The 17,235-nt window shown below is 41.0% G+C and overlaps 1 protein-coding gene across 2 annotated transcripts in view; it reads left to right on the top strand.

Annotated features, from left to right (window-relative positions):
• Window positions 1-14,903, top strand: part of LOC126267077 (L-lactate dehydrogenase-like) — a 489,630-nt gene extending 474,727 nt beyond the window's left edge. For both annotated transcript variants that reach the window (XM_049971938.1, XM_049971939.1), the window contains one exon: window positions 14,674-14,903. In XM_049971938.1, the coding sequence (XP_049827895.1) occupies window positions 14,674-14,844 (171 nt within the window). In that variant the 3' untranslated portion in view covers window positions 14,845-14,903. The remainder of the gene's footprint in view (window positions 1-14,673) is intronic.
• Window positions 14,904-17,235: the final 2,332 nt, after the last annotated feature.

The following is a 17,235-nucleotide window of genomic DNA, read 5'->3' as shown; positions in this document are numbered from 1 at the left end:
CATTGACACTAGTTTTTTAAAGTACCACAGAAAATTGCTCTGATGAAAATGCCCTATTTCAATCATAAATATTGGCCCACAAAGATAATACAGGGTGATTCAAAAAGAATACCACAACTTTAAAAATGTGTATTTAATGACAGAAACATAATATAACCTTATGTTATACATCATTACAAAGAGTATTTAAAAAGGTTTTTTTTTCACTCAAAAACAAGTTCAGAGATGCTCAATATGGCCCCCTCCAGAGACTCGAGCAATATCAACCCGATACTCCAACTCGTTCCACACTCTCTGTAGCATATCAGGCGTAACAGTTTGGATAGCTGCTGTTATTTCTCGTTTCAAATCATCAATGGTGGCTGGGAGAGGTGGCCGAAACACCATATCCTTAACATACCCCCATAAGAAAAAATCGCAGGGGGTAAGATCAGGGCTTCTTGGAGGCTGCCTGGCGGCCGATCCATCCCCTCGGGTAGTTGACGTTCAGGTAGTTATGGACAGATAAGTGACAATGTGGTGGCGCTCCATCCTGCTGAAATATGAATTGTTGTGCTTCTTGTTCGAGCTGAGGGAACAGCCAATTCTCTAACATCTCCAGATACTGTAGACAAGTTACAGTAGCACCTTCGAAGAAAAAGGGACCAAAAACTTTATTGGCTGAAATGGCACGGAAAACGTTCACCTTAGGCGAGTCACGTTCATACTGAGCTGTTTCCCGCGGATTCTCAGTGCCCCATATACAGACATTGTGACGGTTGACTTTCCCGTTAGTGTGGAAAGTTGCTTCATCACTAAACACAATCTTTGAAACGAAAGATTCATCTGTTTCCATTTGAGCAAGGATAAAATCACAGAAATCGATTCTTTTAATCTTATCAGCTGCAGACAGTGCTTGAACCAATTCCAGACGATAAGGTTTCATAACTAACCTTTTTCGTAGGACTCTCCATACAGTTGATTGTGGAATTTGCAGCTCTCTGCTAGCTGTGCGAGTCGATTTTCCTGGGCTGCGAACAAATGCTTGCTGGATGCGTGCTACATATTCATCACTCGTTCTCGGCCGTCCAGAACTTTCCCTTTGCACATACACCCATTCTCTGTAAACTGTTTATACCAACGTTTAATACACCACCTATCAGGAGGTTTCACACCATACTTCGTTCGAAATGCACGCTGAACAACTGTCGTCGATTCACATCTGCCGTACTCAATAACACAAAAAGCTTTCTGTTGAGCGGTCGCCATCTTAGCATCAACTGACGCTGACGCCTAGTCAACAGCGCCTCAAGCGAACAAATGTACAATTAAAGAAACTTTATAGCTCCCTTAATTCGCCGACAGATAGCGCTTACCTCTGCCTTTTGTCGTTGCAGAGTTTTAAATTCCAAAGTTGTGGTATTCTTTTTGAATCACCCTGTATTATGATGCAATCTGCTAACCTGAAGTTCTCGACGTAAACTTACCTTATGGAACCTGAAATAAATCTACAATATGAAATCCAGCTTTCGCGTTTGAAAAACCTATTGTTATGAAAATAATCCTTATCGAAATAACGATCATATTGATGGCGCAAGATGGTAACTAATTACCTCCATTGAGCAATCTAAATTCACCTAGCCTCATGTCTTTGAGAGACAAACTTTATAAACAATGTACAGCTGTACTTAATTAGAAGAGGGAACGATGTGTAAAAAAAGCAAGAGACTTTGTAATATTTGATGATTATTTAAATGCAAGAGATACACATATTTTTACAAGCAATAGCATAGTTTTATCACAAAAGCCAAATGATAACCATAGGCACGATGAGACAAAGACATCAGCAGTCAAATCGCTAGTCTCACTTCACCATTCATGCTGCTTCCATACAAAAAGAACCGCCTTTTCTAATATGGCTCGCCAGACTCGCAGTGATAGGAAAATGTTATCTTTTCTTGGAGTGCAGACACATGGAGAAAAGCGTTGTACAATTCTCAATGTAACTTCACTTATACAAACTCAAGTCTGCGTCCATACCGCAATGTCTTCCCTTCTAAGTACAGTATCAAGCAGTCACACTTATCACTACATCGTAACACACAAAAGCAAATGCACACCACCAAAGCCAGAACAGTAAAGAATAGAACGAAGAAATTATGGACCCATCGAACTTACAGTCCATGCTGTCAATGCGGCTGCTTTCAGTTCTCATCGGCTAAGTCCGTGCTCGCCTCAAAGATCCAGTTAAGACAAGCCAGTGCAGCAGAAGCAGGAACAACGACATAGAATATGATACTTGGAGGTTTACATATTACAACAGGCAACTTTCAGTAGTACGAAGTGAAAGTACTACTAAACTTGCCTCAAGAACTTGTGGTAGTGCTGTTACAATCCATTGCAAACAATGTGTTTGAAAATCAGAAAAAATAGAAATTACACGATGGAACGTATTGAAGGCAGGAAGCCATGACCTCAATCATCATCCAGCAAAGGTTCGGAACAACGATAATGTGAAGATATGACTTGTTTGATCTAAACCTATTAATGACGGCTTGTGAAAATGTTGATGGTCCTCTAAAACGAACGCGCCAGGTACACAGATGTCATGTGAGCTGTGATCCTACAGACAGCTATCACCAATACTTCTTGCACTTTTTTTTTAAATTTTTGCCAGTTATTATTATTATTCTCGGGTTTACAAAAACATACAGGTACATGTACATACATTTTACACAGTTATGATTAAACTACTTTTGACCAAAACTTTTGCCACTTCCCCTGCATTTCCTGTTATTTGTTGAAGATGGTGTTCTCTACAGGAGACGGGGTACAATCGACACCAAAGCATGTGCTGAACTGTCTGTTCTTCTCCACAATTATACCGAATATCATTTGGATCAGTGTATCCCCATCTTGCAAAGATAACTTTTGATCTGCCAACTCCGGATCTCAGTCTATTCAGGGACTTCCAAGGTGTCCATTCCACATCACGGCCTAGAGGTAAAACTTCAACAACTCTTTTCCAACCAGGCGGAAGGTAGGTCGTAGCCTTCCATAGTTGCAACCTAGCCTTTTCAGCACTGGTTATAAGTTCCTTTGATGTCCTAAAGAAACTCTTCCTTGACTTCAGTCGTTGAGGATGCGGTTTATACCAATACAGAGGATCGGTAATTTCCTGTTCCACTGCCTTTCTTTCCTTGTTCGCTCCCTTATAGAGGAAATAAGTTTGTTCCCTGCTTCCACAGTTGCTTCACTGAAAGAGTTTTCTTCATATAAGTAGTTGTATTATGCTAGTAGGGTGGCTTGGTCTGAAGTAAGCCCAGGGATAAAAGATGCCAGTAGCAGCTGCACTTGTTAAGGAGACATCTGTAAATTTGTTTTGTATGTTTAATGTAGACATAAGATAATTTACATACCCATTGATGTTATGATTCTATCCACTTTTCTTTTTCTTATCTAATACACATGGAACTAGGTTGTCTGAGTTAAAAGATGCTTTCTTCAATACAAGTAATATCTCTTATTGACAGGCAACGATCTCTGTGAGGGTGTGAACCACCTACCTATCATAGTTCGGGAGATTCGATGTCATAAACATTGAGATACGTGAGAAACTGCCACATTGTGGATGATGTTCAAATTTTGTACTTCTTTGCTGCTAACTCTATTCACACCATATTTTGCAGAAACTATACCCACATATGCTGAATGAATATATCATGGTATGACACATAGTTCAAGAGCTATGATATCATGAACACTGATAAGTGTGAACAAATGCAGCATCATGCATGAAATTTAATGCGTTTATTCTTTACTGCTAAGACAGTCTTACAACTGAGTCAACTTACGAGGACCAGTATATGGCCTATCCAGTGATTGCTAATTTTACACCATAACTTTGTCTCATGTATGAGAAGGCTGGTTTAATGTACAACAATGAAACCTCTATCAGACATTAAGTGCCTACTGTTTGTTATACTGAACCTAAAAAAACTTTTTCTCATTTCTTTTTCCCAAAAAATTGTAGAAAACCAAAGGTTCAAAGTTTTGAATATTTTTCTTCTCTTATAATTTTATTTGGAAGAAAATAATATAAAATTTCACATTATTTAAAGGTTTCATAGTTGAAGATAGTTGTTGTCTAGATGCACATTAAATTTCAATGAATTATATTGAACAGTTCTTCAGAAAGGGTCTTTTCTAGTACAAAATGTTGTATCTGGGAAATCATGTTTTAAAAAAATGAGCTGAATTTGAACATTTAAAGTCCATTAAAAACAGCTGAGTGCATATGTTTCGTCCTGTTCTGTTCCTATTGTATCCTCCAGCTTTGTTTTGCAACATCCAGATAAACGTTTTTCATTTTTTACCAGTACTGCCACAGATCTTCCAGCATCTTGTATTCTACAGTTGTCACAATCATGAAGACGTGAGACCATGTTCTCAACAAGAACAACCCCTAATTTTTGTAATACTCGAGACTCGTAATATTTCCACAATTGTATATGACAGCAGGATCATGAACTATTATTTTTTTATATCTGAATATCTGAAAACACGTTTTTCAGTAGATGATTCAAAATCAGGCTGTTAAATAAAACACTTGTTCAGATTTTGTGTTTGGCCATGCAAACACTTGTGCAGCAGCTCAGGCCAGCCATATCTCTAAATATAGGCTTCATGGCACCAAATACAACTGCTGGAAAACTATGCTTAGGCGAATAAAATTTCTGTGACATGGACTTCCATCTTTAGAAGATTTAGAACAAAGCTGTACAAAAAATTTCCAATTACATTTCAAAAGATTGTATTATTCTGATTAAAAAAATCCTGACAAGGTCGCCACTTTATGTAAGGTGCCGACCAATCCATTCATGAACTTATGTTTGAATAGTGTCCTAGTCCTCCCCCCCCCCCCACCCCACCACCCCTAGATCTGTATGTGATGGATAGCTCCCATGAACACAGTCACCTATGCAAGGTGCATGCATTTGATGACTGTTAACTGTGATTTAAGTAAGAGAACCAAATTAATGTAACTGATAAGGAAAAGTTGGGTGTCAGATCTTACTGGCAGAGAAAATCCATGTCTGACTGGCAAACACGTGATATTAACTAAAAAATAAAGGTGCTAAAACAAATTTTCAGGAAAATCTTTTGGAGAGTACGAACAAGATCTCAAACAATCAAGGTCAATAAAAAATTTCCATTTTTAGAACCACTATCATTTATTGGTACATGTAAATAAATCACTCATATGTGGCAATGTTTTTGGTAGATTTTTAACTGCAAAGTGGAAGCGGCTGTAAGTGGAAGCAATACTCGTCTATAGAACTATGAAGAAACGTTGCCTTAAACACTTTAGCAAAATCGTGTTGTGAAAACTTGAAGTATCTGTACTTACACATTTGTATATTATGCATATTTCCTTGTATGGTTATTTCATAATTGCAGATGTGTTCTCACGAATACATGGTAGTGAGATTATGTCAATATTAGACTACAAACACAGTTTTTCTTTGTATCCGTTCCTAATAGAAAATTGCAAAATTAATACCTGGTGAATGCTGGGTTTGTAAGCTAGTTACAAATATTTTTACATATTCTTCGCTTAGGCAAATACTCCAGATAACACTCTGCCCTAGACATTGCATCCATACGAACCGATTAATACAACATGTGAGTCATCTGGAATCGACACGAAGGCACTTTGACAGTTGCGGCGGAAGGGAACATTTTAGAACTACTCTCTTACAGGAGGAAGAGAACTCTGGATTACGTTTTTAACTTGACATTTCAACGAGCGAAGATACGTAGTGGTTTGGACTTTGGAGGTCTGTAGTGTAAATGCTCTCTCAGCCATCCAGATTTTGATTTTTCGTGGTTCCCAAAACTGATTAACGCAAATCCGAGATTGGTTGCTCTGAAAAGGACACGGCTGCTTTCCTATTGCCTGCTTCCCCAATCCGACGTACTTCTCTGACCATTACGACATCGTTGTCCATGGGCTACTAAACTATAATATTATTTCACTTCTTTAAGTGAATATTATTCATGCATTGCGCTTATATGCCAGTTCTCACTAGTGAGTCTGAGCTCGGGGAGTACCTTGGCTGACCTGTGGTTTACCGGTTTACCCCATTCATGTCCTCAAGATCTGTTTACCAAATGAACTGACTATCTATGACGCAGAGGTACGTCCGATATTGAGGGACAGGAGCAAATATGAGTTCAAGCTAAAAATCTTTTCTTCTACACTAGGAGAATATTTCATACTGAATATAATGGGGGCTCATAAACACACAATCGCAAAAGTGCTGTAAATGGTTTTTAGTGGACACATGTTTACTGGAACGTTTTTGCTGCTGTTATCGTATAGTTTCACCTGTGTGTTATTTTTCGACAGTAAATATTGTACATCACGTATATACTTTGATACAGTTACTTGACTTCAACACAGGTAGCTACATTGCCTGGTAAAAAATGTGAGGCACCCAGAGGAGGAGCAGGAAACAGAATGCAACACCAAGGATTGAGAGTTTATGTGGATTTTTCATGATTACCAAATCGAATCAAATTTACAAGGAACTTGGCAGAATGAGCCCACGTATCAAAATTAAGATGCATCCCCCCTGCCCAGGATGTATGCACAGCTTCTGTTGGGGAGGGTGTCATAAAGCCATAGTATCTGGTCCTGAATCAAGCTGACCCCAAATGCTGTAATTGGTCTTTGGTGGGACGTAGCTGATGTCCCAGCTGATACCACTCATGCTCTTATCAGGGACAGATCTGGCGGTCTTGCTCACCGCAGGAGTAACTTAGCATCACATGAGAGTTCACAGGGACACGTGCCAGGTGTGAACGAGCACTGTCCTGTAGAAAACTGAGACCACAGTACAACTGTAGGAGAGGTAACACATTAGGACGCAGGATATCCATGACGTACCATATTTCCATAAGAGTTCCGTCAACCCCTACCAGCCGTGACCTGGAACCGTACCTAATGGCTCCCTACACCATAAGCCAGGAATAACATCGCATTGCCTCTCCTAAACATGGTAAGAACTGTGCCTCTCCCCAGGTCGCCACCGTATTCAGCAACGGCTGTCACCTGGGATAATGCAGAAGTGCGATTCATCGCTGAACACAATTCGACGCCGTTCATCAGTAGTTTATGTTTTCCGGTCAAGGCGCTGCTGCATATCTGGCTGTTTATATTGTGGTGTTCTACATCTACACGAATACTCCGCAATCCAGCTGCCGGTGTGAGGCGGAGGGTATTACACTGGCATAGCTAACTGGTCCCCTCTTCCATGTTCCAGTCGTGAATGACTCGGGGAGGGGAGGGGGGGGGGGGGAGATCGAGTGTCGCTAAGCCTCTGTATTAGCCCTCATTGGTCGACCTTTTTCCGTTGTGGACATTTCGCGAAGTGTATGTGGGAGGAAGTAATATATACTTATATGGATATTGTGTCTGTTCTTTCAGACATGTCCGAAAGAACAGACACCATTGAAGACCTGCAGCTGTCTAGAACGAAATTAGAATTACATTAATACCTTGAGCTGTCAACGGGCAGTATATAGTACTGGCAACACCGACCATGACCTTCTTCTTCTGTGCGGATGCACACATATTCCCAGAACTCTTACGGGACTTGGTAAGAATGTCTTCCACGAGTATGAGTGTGTAGGGGTGGGACACTACCAATGTAGTGTGTGGGTCTCGCGGGAGGCGTGTGCGAGATAGTCCCTGCAGTCGCGTTGTCGTCTGTGCCCTCAGTGGATCAAATGGATAGAGCGTCTGCCATGTAAGCAGGAGATCCCAGGTTCGAGTCCCGGTCGGGGCACACATTTTCACCTGTCCACGTTGATAAATATCAACGCCCGTTGGCAGCTGAAGGTATTAATGTAATTCTAATTTCGGAGTAATATGTTGTCCGACTCTTCCCGGGAAGTACTCTCGGAATTTCAATCATAAATCTCTCTTGTAACGTCTGCAACTAGAGCTGATATGCGCATCTTTGTAACGCTCTCGCACCGACGAAATAATCCCGGACGAAACGCGCCGTTCTTCGTCTGATATTCACTATCTCTTCTACCAGTCCTACGTGGTAAAGGTCCCAGAATGACCGGTCGAACATGTATCTTGGAAGGCACTTCTTTCAAGCATCAGCTATGTTTAATTAAGAGTCTTCCTACGAATCTCAGTCTGGCATCTCCATTTCTGCTATTTGTTTTATGTGGTCGCTCAGGGGTGTTACTCCTAGATCTTGGATGGTTGATGACTCCAGCAGTTTGTCGTTAACAGTGTATTTGTAATGTAGTGGATTTCTTTTCCTAGGTAAGGGTAATATCTTATATTGATTGACGATCAGGGTGAACTGCTAAAGCCTACGCCGTTCATCAATTCTCTATAGGTCACTCTGCAAATGGACAATGTTCCCCGGTGCTGCTACTTTCTTGTAGACAACCGCTTCATCTGTGAACAGTATTAAAGAGCTTCCGACGCTTTCTATTAGATCATTTACATACATTGTAAACAGTAACGGTCCTACCACACTTCCTTGGGATACTCTCGAAATTACCTTTACATCTGTAGGTTTTGTTCCGTTAAATTGACGTTTTAAGTTGTATCTCCAAGGAAGACCAGACTCCAGTGGCAAATCTGGCCCGATACTCGATAAGGTCGTATTTTTTTTTCACTCAACGGCAATGTGGGACGGTGTCAAATGCCTTCCTGAAATCCAGGAACACGGCATCAAACTTAGCACCGAAAGTGAGCGTAAGGAATGCAATGAGACAAGCGTTCAGTGACTTTGAAAGTAAAATTACGTCAAACGATCTGAACGAAAACCCTAAGAGATTTTGGTCTTACATGAAATTAGTAAGCGATTCGAAACTGCTTCAGTCACTGAGTGAATATAATGGCATAGGAACGGAAGATGACAGAGAAAAGGTCGAGATACTGAATTACGTCTTCGAAATTCTTTCACTGAGGAAGATCGTAATACGGGCTCTCCTTTCAATCGTCGTACTGTGGGCCGGCAGGTATAAATTTTGTTATGCTTTGACTTTGGTATTGGTACTACAGTTCGCCATCTTATTCACACCAGCCTGGCACTTAACTTTTGTGGTCAGCCACAATGTGAAGGGAAACATACTGACCCTAGTTTGCAGTCTGCACGGCCACATTCTGGTCCAGCTCACTGAAAGAAATGTCTCTATTCTCCTTTTACTTAACGGGATCAGGACTATGATTTTAAATGAAAGTATAAAGCTCTGGTTAATACATATATTGAGTAAAAATTTCTCACGTAGAACACTTGGAAATTCACTATCTTCAGTTCAAAGTAAATCTTTCAATTCAGAGGCGACCTCTACGGTACGTTCCTACCAGATTGTCTTTTTCCCTGACTAATAATACTCAACTGAATGTTCAACATAAATGTTCAAAATTAATGCTTGCCCTAAAAGTGGAAATAATATTCACCGGGCCGGCCGCAGTGGACGAGAGGTTCTAGGCGCTTCAGTCTGGAACCGCGCGACCGCTACAGTCGCAGGTTCGAATCCTGCCTTGGGCATGGATGTGTGTGATGTCCTTAGGTTAGTTAGGTTTAAGTAGATCTAGGGGACCGATGACCTGAGATGTTCAGTCCCATAGTGTTCGGAGCCACACGGATTTAAAATTCTCACGGACAGCACACTCATTGTTACTTTGGCGAATTCTAAGCGATCGAGGACGGTGTACAGTCCTCTTGATTTCACTATCCGTTTTTGCCGCAAATACGCGATTTGTCACGGTACAGCTCTGACGTCATCCGAGGAAGGGCGCGATCCGACGTTTAACAGTCTTGGATGTTACAGTGGCTGAGTGCGAAGTGAACCTTTCTCCTAACTCTCGAGCTGTATTTATACAGGGTGGTCCATTGATCGTCACCGGACCAAATATCTCACGAAATAAGCATCAAACGAAAAAACTACAAAGAACGAATAAGTAATGGATTCCCCGCAACATTCTGAGCCATTCACCATTATTGGTCACAGAGTAGTAGCAGCAGACAGATTGAGGAATTACTGGCCAATGTGTTGACTGCCATCAAGTACGTGCATCTGTCCTGCGACCCTTCTCGAAAACAAGAATGAGCTGCGCTTTTTTCAAGTCGCTAAATACTCTTCATTGTGCCAGCGAACTATGATAAATTACTGGTAGAAGGGGAGAAAGTTGTTTCGTATAATCTTTGTAGAATCTTGCAGGTATGATATCTGTTCCGCGACCGGTTATTTCAATATCTGCCACTTCGACGTTCGTACTGAAGCAACGCAAGCACTGTATCGTGTGTGAGACAAAGAGGCGAGCCAGTGTGCCGGAACTTACCCCAGTTTCACTGCTAGTAGCGCCACGTCACCTTAACGTGTCTGCGCGTAGCGCGCAAGTAATGCACCACAATTAAGTATAAAATTAAAAGTCAACATTTACTTTTAAAACTTTGTTCAAACATATTTTAATATAATAATGTATCAGATATCAAGCCTTTATGTACATAGACTTGGTAGTTTCCGTAAAAATGCAGTTTTAAGAGAAAAATAAGAGGCACCAAATAATAAAGCTAGAAATCTAGAATTTGGTCGGAATGAGCCTATCAAGCTCATCTGTTTTATGCTTCAGTTCACCCTAAAAATCCTAACTGAGAGACCATATTAACTACTTCTTATAGTTCCTGAGTAATTTAATATACATTAATTTTGTAACTAAAATATTCCCATTTGTAGTACATTAAGTACCTGCAATTTTAATGATAGAAAATTTTGGATTAAGCACATAATAAAACCTACTAAATAATACAGCCATGCCAAATTTTAGAGTTGTAGTATTAATAACAGCTAATACAAATTCTAGTAAAGGTATGGTTCAGAGGTAACGATCTACCTTTAGTTCCAGTATAAAAATTCTGGAAGGTAAAGTTTTTATTCATGGGAGCTAAAACTTTTTCTGTGAGTTCAAACAACATACCTAAATACAAGTATAAATTAAGAAGATTCTGAATTAATTCATAACTATGTTATTAAAGATTATGTGTCCGAGGAAGCGGTCGTTCTGAGGCTCCCGTGTGTTATAGCAGTAGACAGCAGATGTTCCCTAAGATCGTCCGCTGCGGAACCTATACAGGGTGATCCATTGATCGTGACCGGGCCAAATATCTCTCGAAATAAGCATCAAACGAAAAAAAAACTACAAAGAACTAAACTCGTCTAGCTTGAAGGGGGAAACCGATGGCGCTATGGTTGGCCCGCTAGATGGCGCTGCCATAGGTCAAACGGATATCAACTGCGTTTTTTTTAATAGAAACCCCCATTTTTTGTTACAATTCGCGTAGTTGGTAAAGAAATATGATTGTTTTAGCTGGACCATTTTTTTAGATTGTGATAGATGACACTGTAATAGTCACAAACATATGGCTCACAATTTTAGACGAGCTGTTGGTAACAGGTAGGTTTTTTAAATTAAAATACAGAACGTAGGTACGTTTGAACATTTTATTTCGGTTGCTCCAATGTGATACACGTACCTTTGTGAACTTATCATTTTTGAGAACGCATGCTGTTACTGCGCGATTACCTGTAAATACTACATTAATGCAATAAATACTCAAAATGATGTCCGTCAACCTCAATGCTTTTGGCAATATGTGCACCGACATTCCTCTCAATAGCGAGTAGTTCGCCTTCCGAAATGTTCGCACTTATATTGACAATGCGCTGACGCATGTTGTCAGGCGTTGTCGGTGGATCACGATAGCACATAATCTTCAACTTTCCCCAGAGAAAGAAATCCGGATACGTCAGATCCGGTGAGCGTGCGGGCCATGGTATGGTGCTTCGACGACCAATACACCTGTCGTGAAATATGCTATTCAATATCGCTTCAACTGCACGCGAGCTATGTGCCTGACAACCATCATGTTGGAAGTACATCGCCATTTTGTCATGCAGTGAAACATCTTGTAGTAACATCGGTAGAACGTTACGTAGGAAATCAGCATACATTGCACCATTTAGATTGCCATCGATAAAATGGGGGCCAGTTATCCTTCCTCCCATAATGCCGCATCATACATTAACCCGCCAAGGTCGCTGATGTTCCACATGTCGCAGCCATCGTGGTTTTACTGTTGACCGATAGTGCATATTATGCCGCTTTTTCGTTACCACTGTTGGTGAATGACGCTTCGTCTCTATTGCTACTGATGTGCGGATTAGCCGCGACAGCAGCAAAAACACCTGCTTGGGCATTATCATTTGTTGCAGGTCGTGGTTGACGTTTCACATGTGCCTGAACACTTTCTGTTTCCTTAAATAACGTAACTATCTGGCGAACGGTCCGGACACTTGGATGATGTCGTCCATGATACCGAGCAGTATACATAACACACGCACGTTGGGTATTTTGATCAAAATAGCCCTACATCAACACAATATCGACCATTTCCGCAACTGGTAAACGGTCCATTTTAACACGGGTAATGTATCACGGAGCAAATACCGTCCGCACTGGTTGAATGTTACGTGATACCACCTAATTATACGTTTATGGCTATTACAGCGCCATCTGTCACAAAGTGAAAAAAGTGGTCCAACTAAAACATTCATATTTCTTTACGTACTACACGAATATGTAATAAAAAGTGGGGGTTCCTATTTTAAAAACGCAGTTGATATCCGTTTGACCTATGGCAGCGCCATCTAGCGAGCCAACCATAGCTCCATCTGGTTTCCCCCTTCAAGCTAGACGAGTTTAGTTCTTTGTAGTTTTTTTTTCGTTTGATGCTTATTTCGAGAGATATTTGGCCCGGTCACGATCAATGGATCACCCTGTATAGGTTCCGCAGCGGACGATCTTAGGGAACATCTGCTGTCTACTGCTATAACACACGGGAGCCTCAGAACGACCGCTTCCTCGGACACATAATCTTTAATAACATAGTTATGAATTAATTCAGAATCTTCTTAATTTATACTTGTATTTAGGTATGTTGTTTGAACTCACAGAAAAAGTTTTAGCTCCCATGAATAAAAACTTTACCTTCCAGAATTTTTATACTGGAACTAAAGGTAGATCGTTACCTCTGAACCATACCTTTACTAGAATTTGTATTAGCTGTTATTAATACTACAACTCTAAAATTTGGCATGGCTGTATTATTTAGTAGGTTTTATTATGTGCTTAATCCAAAATTTTCTATCATTAAAATTGCAGGTACTTAATGTACTACAAATGGGAATATTTTAGTTACAAAATTAATGTATATTAAATTACTCAGGAACTATAAGAAGTAGTTAATATGGTCTCTCAGTTAGGATTTTTAGGGTGAACTGAAGCATAAAACAGATGAGCTTGATAGGCTCATTCCGACCAAATTCTAGATTTCTAGCTTTATTATTTGGTGCCTCTTATTTTTCTCTTAAAACTGCATTTTTACGGAAACTACCAAGTCTATGTACATAAAGGCTTGATATCTGATACATTATTATATTAAAATATGTTTGAACAAAGTTTTAAAAGTAAATGTTGACTTTTAATTTTATACTTAATTGTGGTGCATTACTTGCGCGCTACGCGCAGACACGTTAAGGTGACGTGGCGCTACTAGCAGTGAAACTGGGGTAAGTTCCGGCACACTGGCTCGCCTCTTTGTCTCACACACGATACAGTGCTTGAGTTGCTTCAGTACGAACGTCGAAGTGGCAGATATTGAAATAACCGGTCGCGGAACAGATATCATACCTGCAAGATTCTACAAAGATTATACGAAACAACTTTCTCCCCTTCTACCAGTAATTTATCATAGTTCGCTGGCACAATGAAGAGTATTTAGCGACTTGAAAAAAGCGCAGCTCATTCTTGTTTTCGAGAAGGGTCGCAGGACAGATGCACGTACTTGATGGCAGTCAACACATTGGCCAGTAATTCCTCAATCTGTCTGCTGCTACTACTCTGTGACCAATAATGGTGAATGGCTCAGAATGTTGCGGGGAATCCATTACTTATTCTTGGATGGCAGGCGCAGATGTGAAGGGGTTACATTGCACTTGGTGTATTATTCCTTTATGCTGTTCAGGCGTAGTCGACTAGAACTTCCGCAACGAGTTGCCTGCCCTCACGCTCCCAAGCAGTCCAACATCGGGACATTATAACATTCAAAAGCCCCACGACTCTGGACACTACACGATTAGACCAGGTGGCCAAATGAAGATCCACAGTGAGACCTGTTTAAAACTCTTGTCAGTTGCTGACAACGTTGTCTTACTGGAGTACATGTCATTTTACGTGTTCTCCACTGCGGTCATTCGACGTCTGACACAATTCCTGCCACCTATATAACCTAACAGACCTGATAACAAAACTAAACTCGCACAACACTAATGCACCCTGGTGGCCCTTCTATCAGTTACAAAGAATTGCAGCTATAATCATTCACGTACCTGCAGTTGGCGTGCAATTTACGATGTTGTATTGACATCCGACTACGTCTTCTAAGTGGTTCACTTTTTTGTCTGGCAGTAAGTTTGTTGCACCATACATGTCGTACCTATTTACAAAACTGTACAAAAATTGTGATAAACATTGAAATACTTTGTAAAAGCATTAAGAAGTATATTTCAATGGATATGTAATGGCGATTGTTGCAGGGTTGCCAGCACGGGCGAGACCGCGAGGTGTTTCTGTCGCTGCCGTGCGTGGTGGGCGAGACAGGCATCACGCACATCGTCAAGCAGCCGCTTACCGAGACGGAGAAGAAGCAGCTGCACGATTCCGCCACCATCATGCACGAAGTGCAGGAGGGGCTCGACCTCTCCTGAGCGTCACTCGCTCTGTACAGTTGCCGTGAACTCTCATTAATAACACCTGCTGTGCAATAGCTTGTTCCTTTAATTCTTTCTTTCAGATAGCTTTCGGGCTGACCACACCATACAGTCGGAATTGTTAAAGCAAGCAGGCAAGCCAGTCATCGTCGAGGGCGCTGTCTGCGTTCCCCTACTGGTACTGTACACGATCCCACATTGCGACACAAGAAACAAGCGACTAAAATAAAGGAAAAATAAAAGTACGCAAATGTGGATCAAAGCGTACAGTGGCATTCCGCCAAAAAGTCGTGAATTAATGGTCAACGACCAACACTGCAAAATCAGATGAAAAGTGGTTGCTGTATTCTTCCTAGCGCGACAAACCTAATACAAGCCATTGCGAAGGAAGTGATTCTGAGCACCAGATTAAGGATAAGGGACTGTCCAATGATGCAAAGCTTTCTCGTCCATCTGAATGATACACCAGTATGTGAAGCTTTCAAAATACCACCTTCAGTACAACTTCTTTTAACTACGACGGACGTTCAGTAAGTAATACAACACTTTTTTTCTGGAAGCAAATTTGGTTTTATTTAGGATTCGAACCTCCATATTATTTCCCTTCTTTTGCTACAAAGCCATATTTTTCAATATGATCTCCGTTCAGTGCGACGGCGTTAACGTTCCGTTGCCGGAGGACCTGTTTCCCCACAAGGTACCACTGTTCTGGAGGACGTCAGAGCCAACGTCTTGCAGTATCAATATCCTCCCCATCATCCACGTAATGCTTCCTGCGGAGTGCATTCTTCATTGGGCCAAACAAATGGAAGTCGGAAGGTGTGAGATCTGGACTACGTGCTGGATGAGAAAGAACAGTCCAGTGAAGCTCTGTGAGCTCCTCTCGGATGCGCAGACTTCTGTGAGTCCTTGCGTTGTCTGGAGAAGAAGTTCGTTTGCATTTTTGTGGCAACGAAGACGGTGAAGTCGTTTTTCCATCAATGCAGGAGTCGCAGCTACGTGCGCCCGGCCGGCACGACGGAGATCGGGCATCTTTGCGCAACCTTTTTCCGATGATGGCCGGCACCTCGCACAACGACTCATCGTGCTTTTTTCCACTGCTGCGTCTCCGTAGACATTCTGTAGGCGCCTATCAATATCTGCGATGCTTCGGATTTCCGCCAAAAGAAACTCAATGACAGCTCTTTGCTTGGTACGCACCACTGTTACAGAGGCCATGTTAAAGGCTACGCTAGCGCCGCCACCTATCGGAACTTCATGGAACTGTAGGGACTGAAGCGGGAATATTTCACGATGTCCCACAATGGATTCCTGTGCACCACCCTAGCTGACAATGGAAATTTTCTCACGTGCATTTAAAAATTTTATTAACTGTCGCTAATCCTACATAAGGTGTTGAGAAGTGGATATCATCGAGCTCGGAGTTGATGTCTCGGTCCCCGTTTTATATTAAGCGGACAGCCATCCACAAATACGACCGAGCATTTTAGGTCAACTGGTTTTCCTTCCAATAACCAGCATTTCAAGTTAGAAACAGTGTAGTTTTCTTCTATTATGAGATTGCTGGTGCGTGTGTAGACAGTAAAGAGTCAGGAAATTTTTCCGATACCCCAATTTTTATCGAAAGATAAGTAACCTTTTAAGTATGCTTTAAAACAAATTGTGGGCTATACTAGTGTAGCTTGTAGTTACACTAAACTCACCAATAATTAACCACCTATCGTAGAAGCACTGAGCGGAATAATTCAAATGTCCTAGTTGGGTTTTTATATATGACATAGTAACTGATAAATAGATATCATCCCTGGTGAACTACACATTTCGACAAAGCTAGACGTATTAATGAAAACTTCTGAGAATAAACGCTATTATAACAACGATATATGTATGGTGATTTATAATAAGAGCACTGATGACCATGCGGTTGAGCGCCCTAAATCTAGCTAATATCGTAACCTAGCTTCTCACTAAAACCACAAAACGAACATAAGTGGAAAACAAATTTAATACGGTACTGACTATAAGTAATCGTTAAAAATTTAAAATCATAATTTTTTGGGTGTTTTGCGATATTGGTAGAATAAGATCACTTGCTATTAACTCAAATGTTTGAGGGCTATAAGAAAAGTAACTTCGATTTTCTTACGACTCGGAAAGCATGGAGGGAATGAAATAGTCGATAGACTGGATCTTGGAATACACCAGTCTTCTTGTACCTGCCTTAGTTGGAGTTTCGCTCTGCTTCTCGTTCGCAAAGTGGAATCGCTTCAGATGACCAATGTTATTGAAAAAACAAATGCAAAATTCTTTCTGTAATAGGGCTTTTAGTGACAAAGTATCGTATCTTGTCGTTCTCGCGAAAGCTGTGCGTTTCATGAACAGAATGTG

This window comes from Schistocerca gregaria, chromosome 4 (genome assembly GCF_023897955.1).
Source record: "Schistocerca gregaria isolate iqSchGreg1 chromosome 4, iqSchGreg1.2, whole genome shotgun sequence".
NCBI classification, from domain to species: domain Eukaryota; kingdom Metazoa; phylum Arthropoda; class Insecta; order Orthoptera; family Acrididae; genus Schistocerca; species Schistocerca gregaria.
This window is presented reverse-complemented; position numbering and strand designations above follow the sequence as displayed.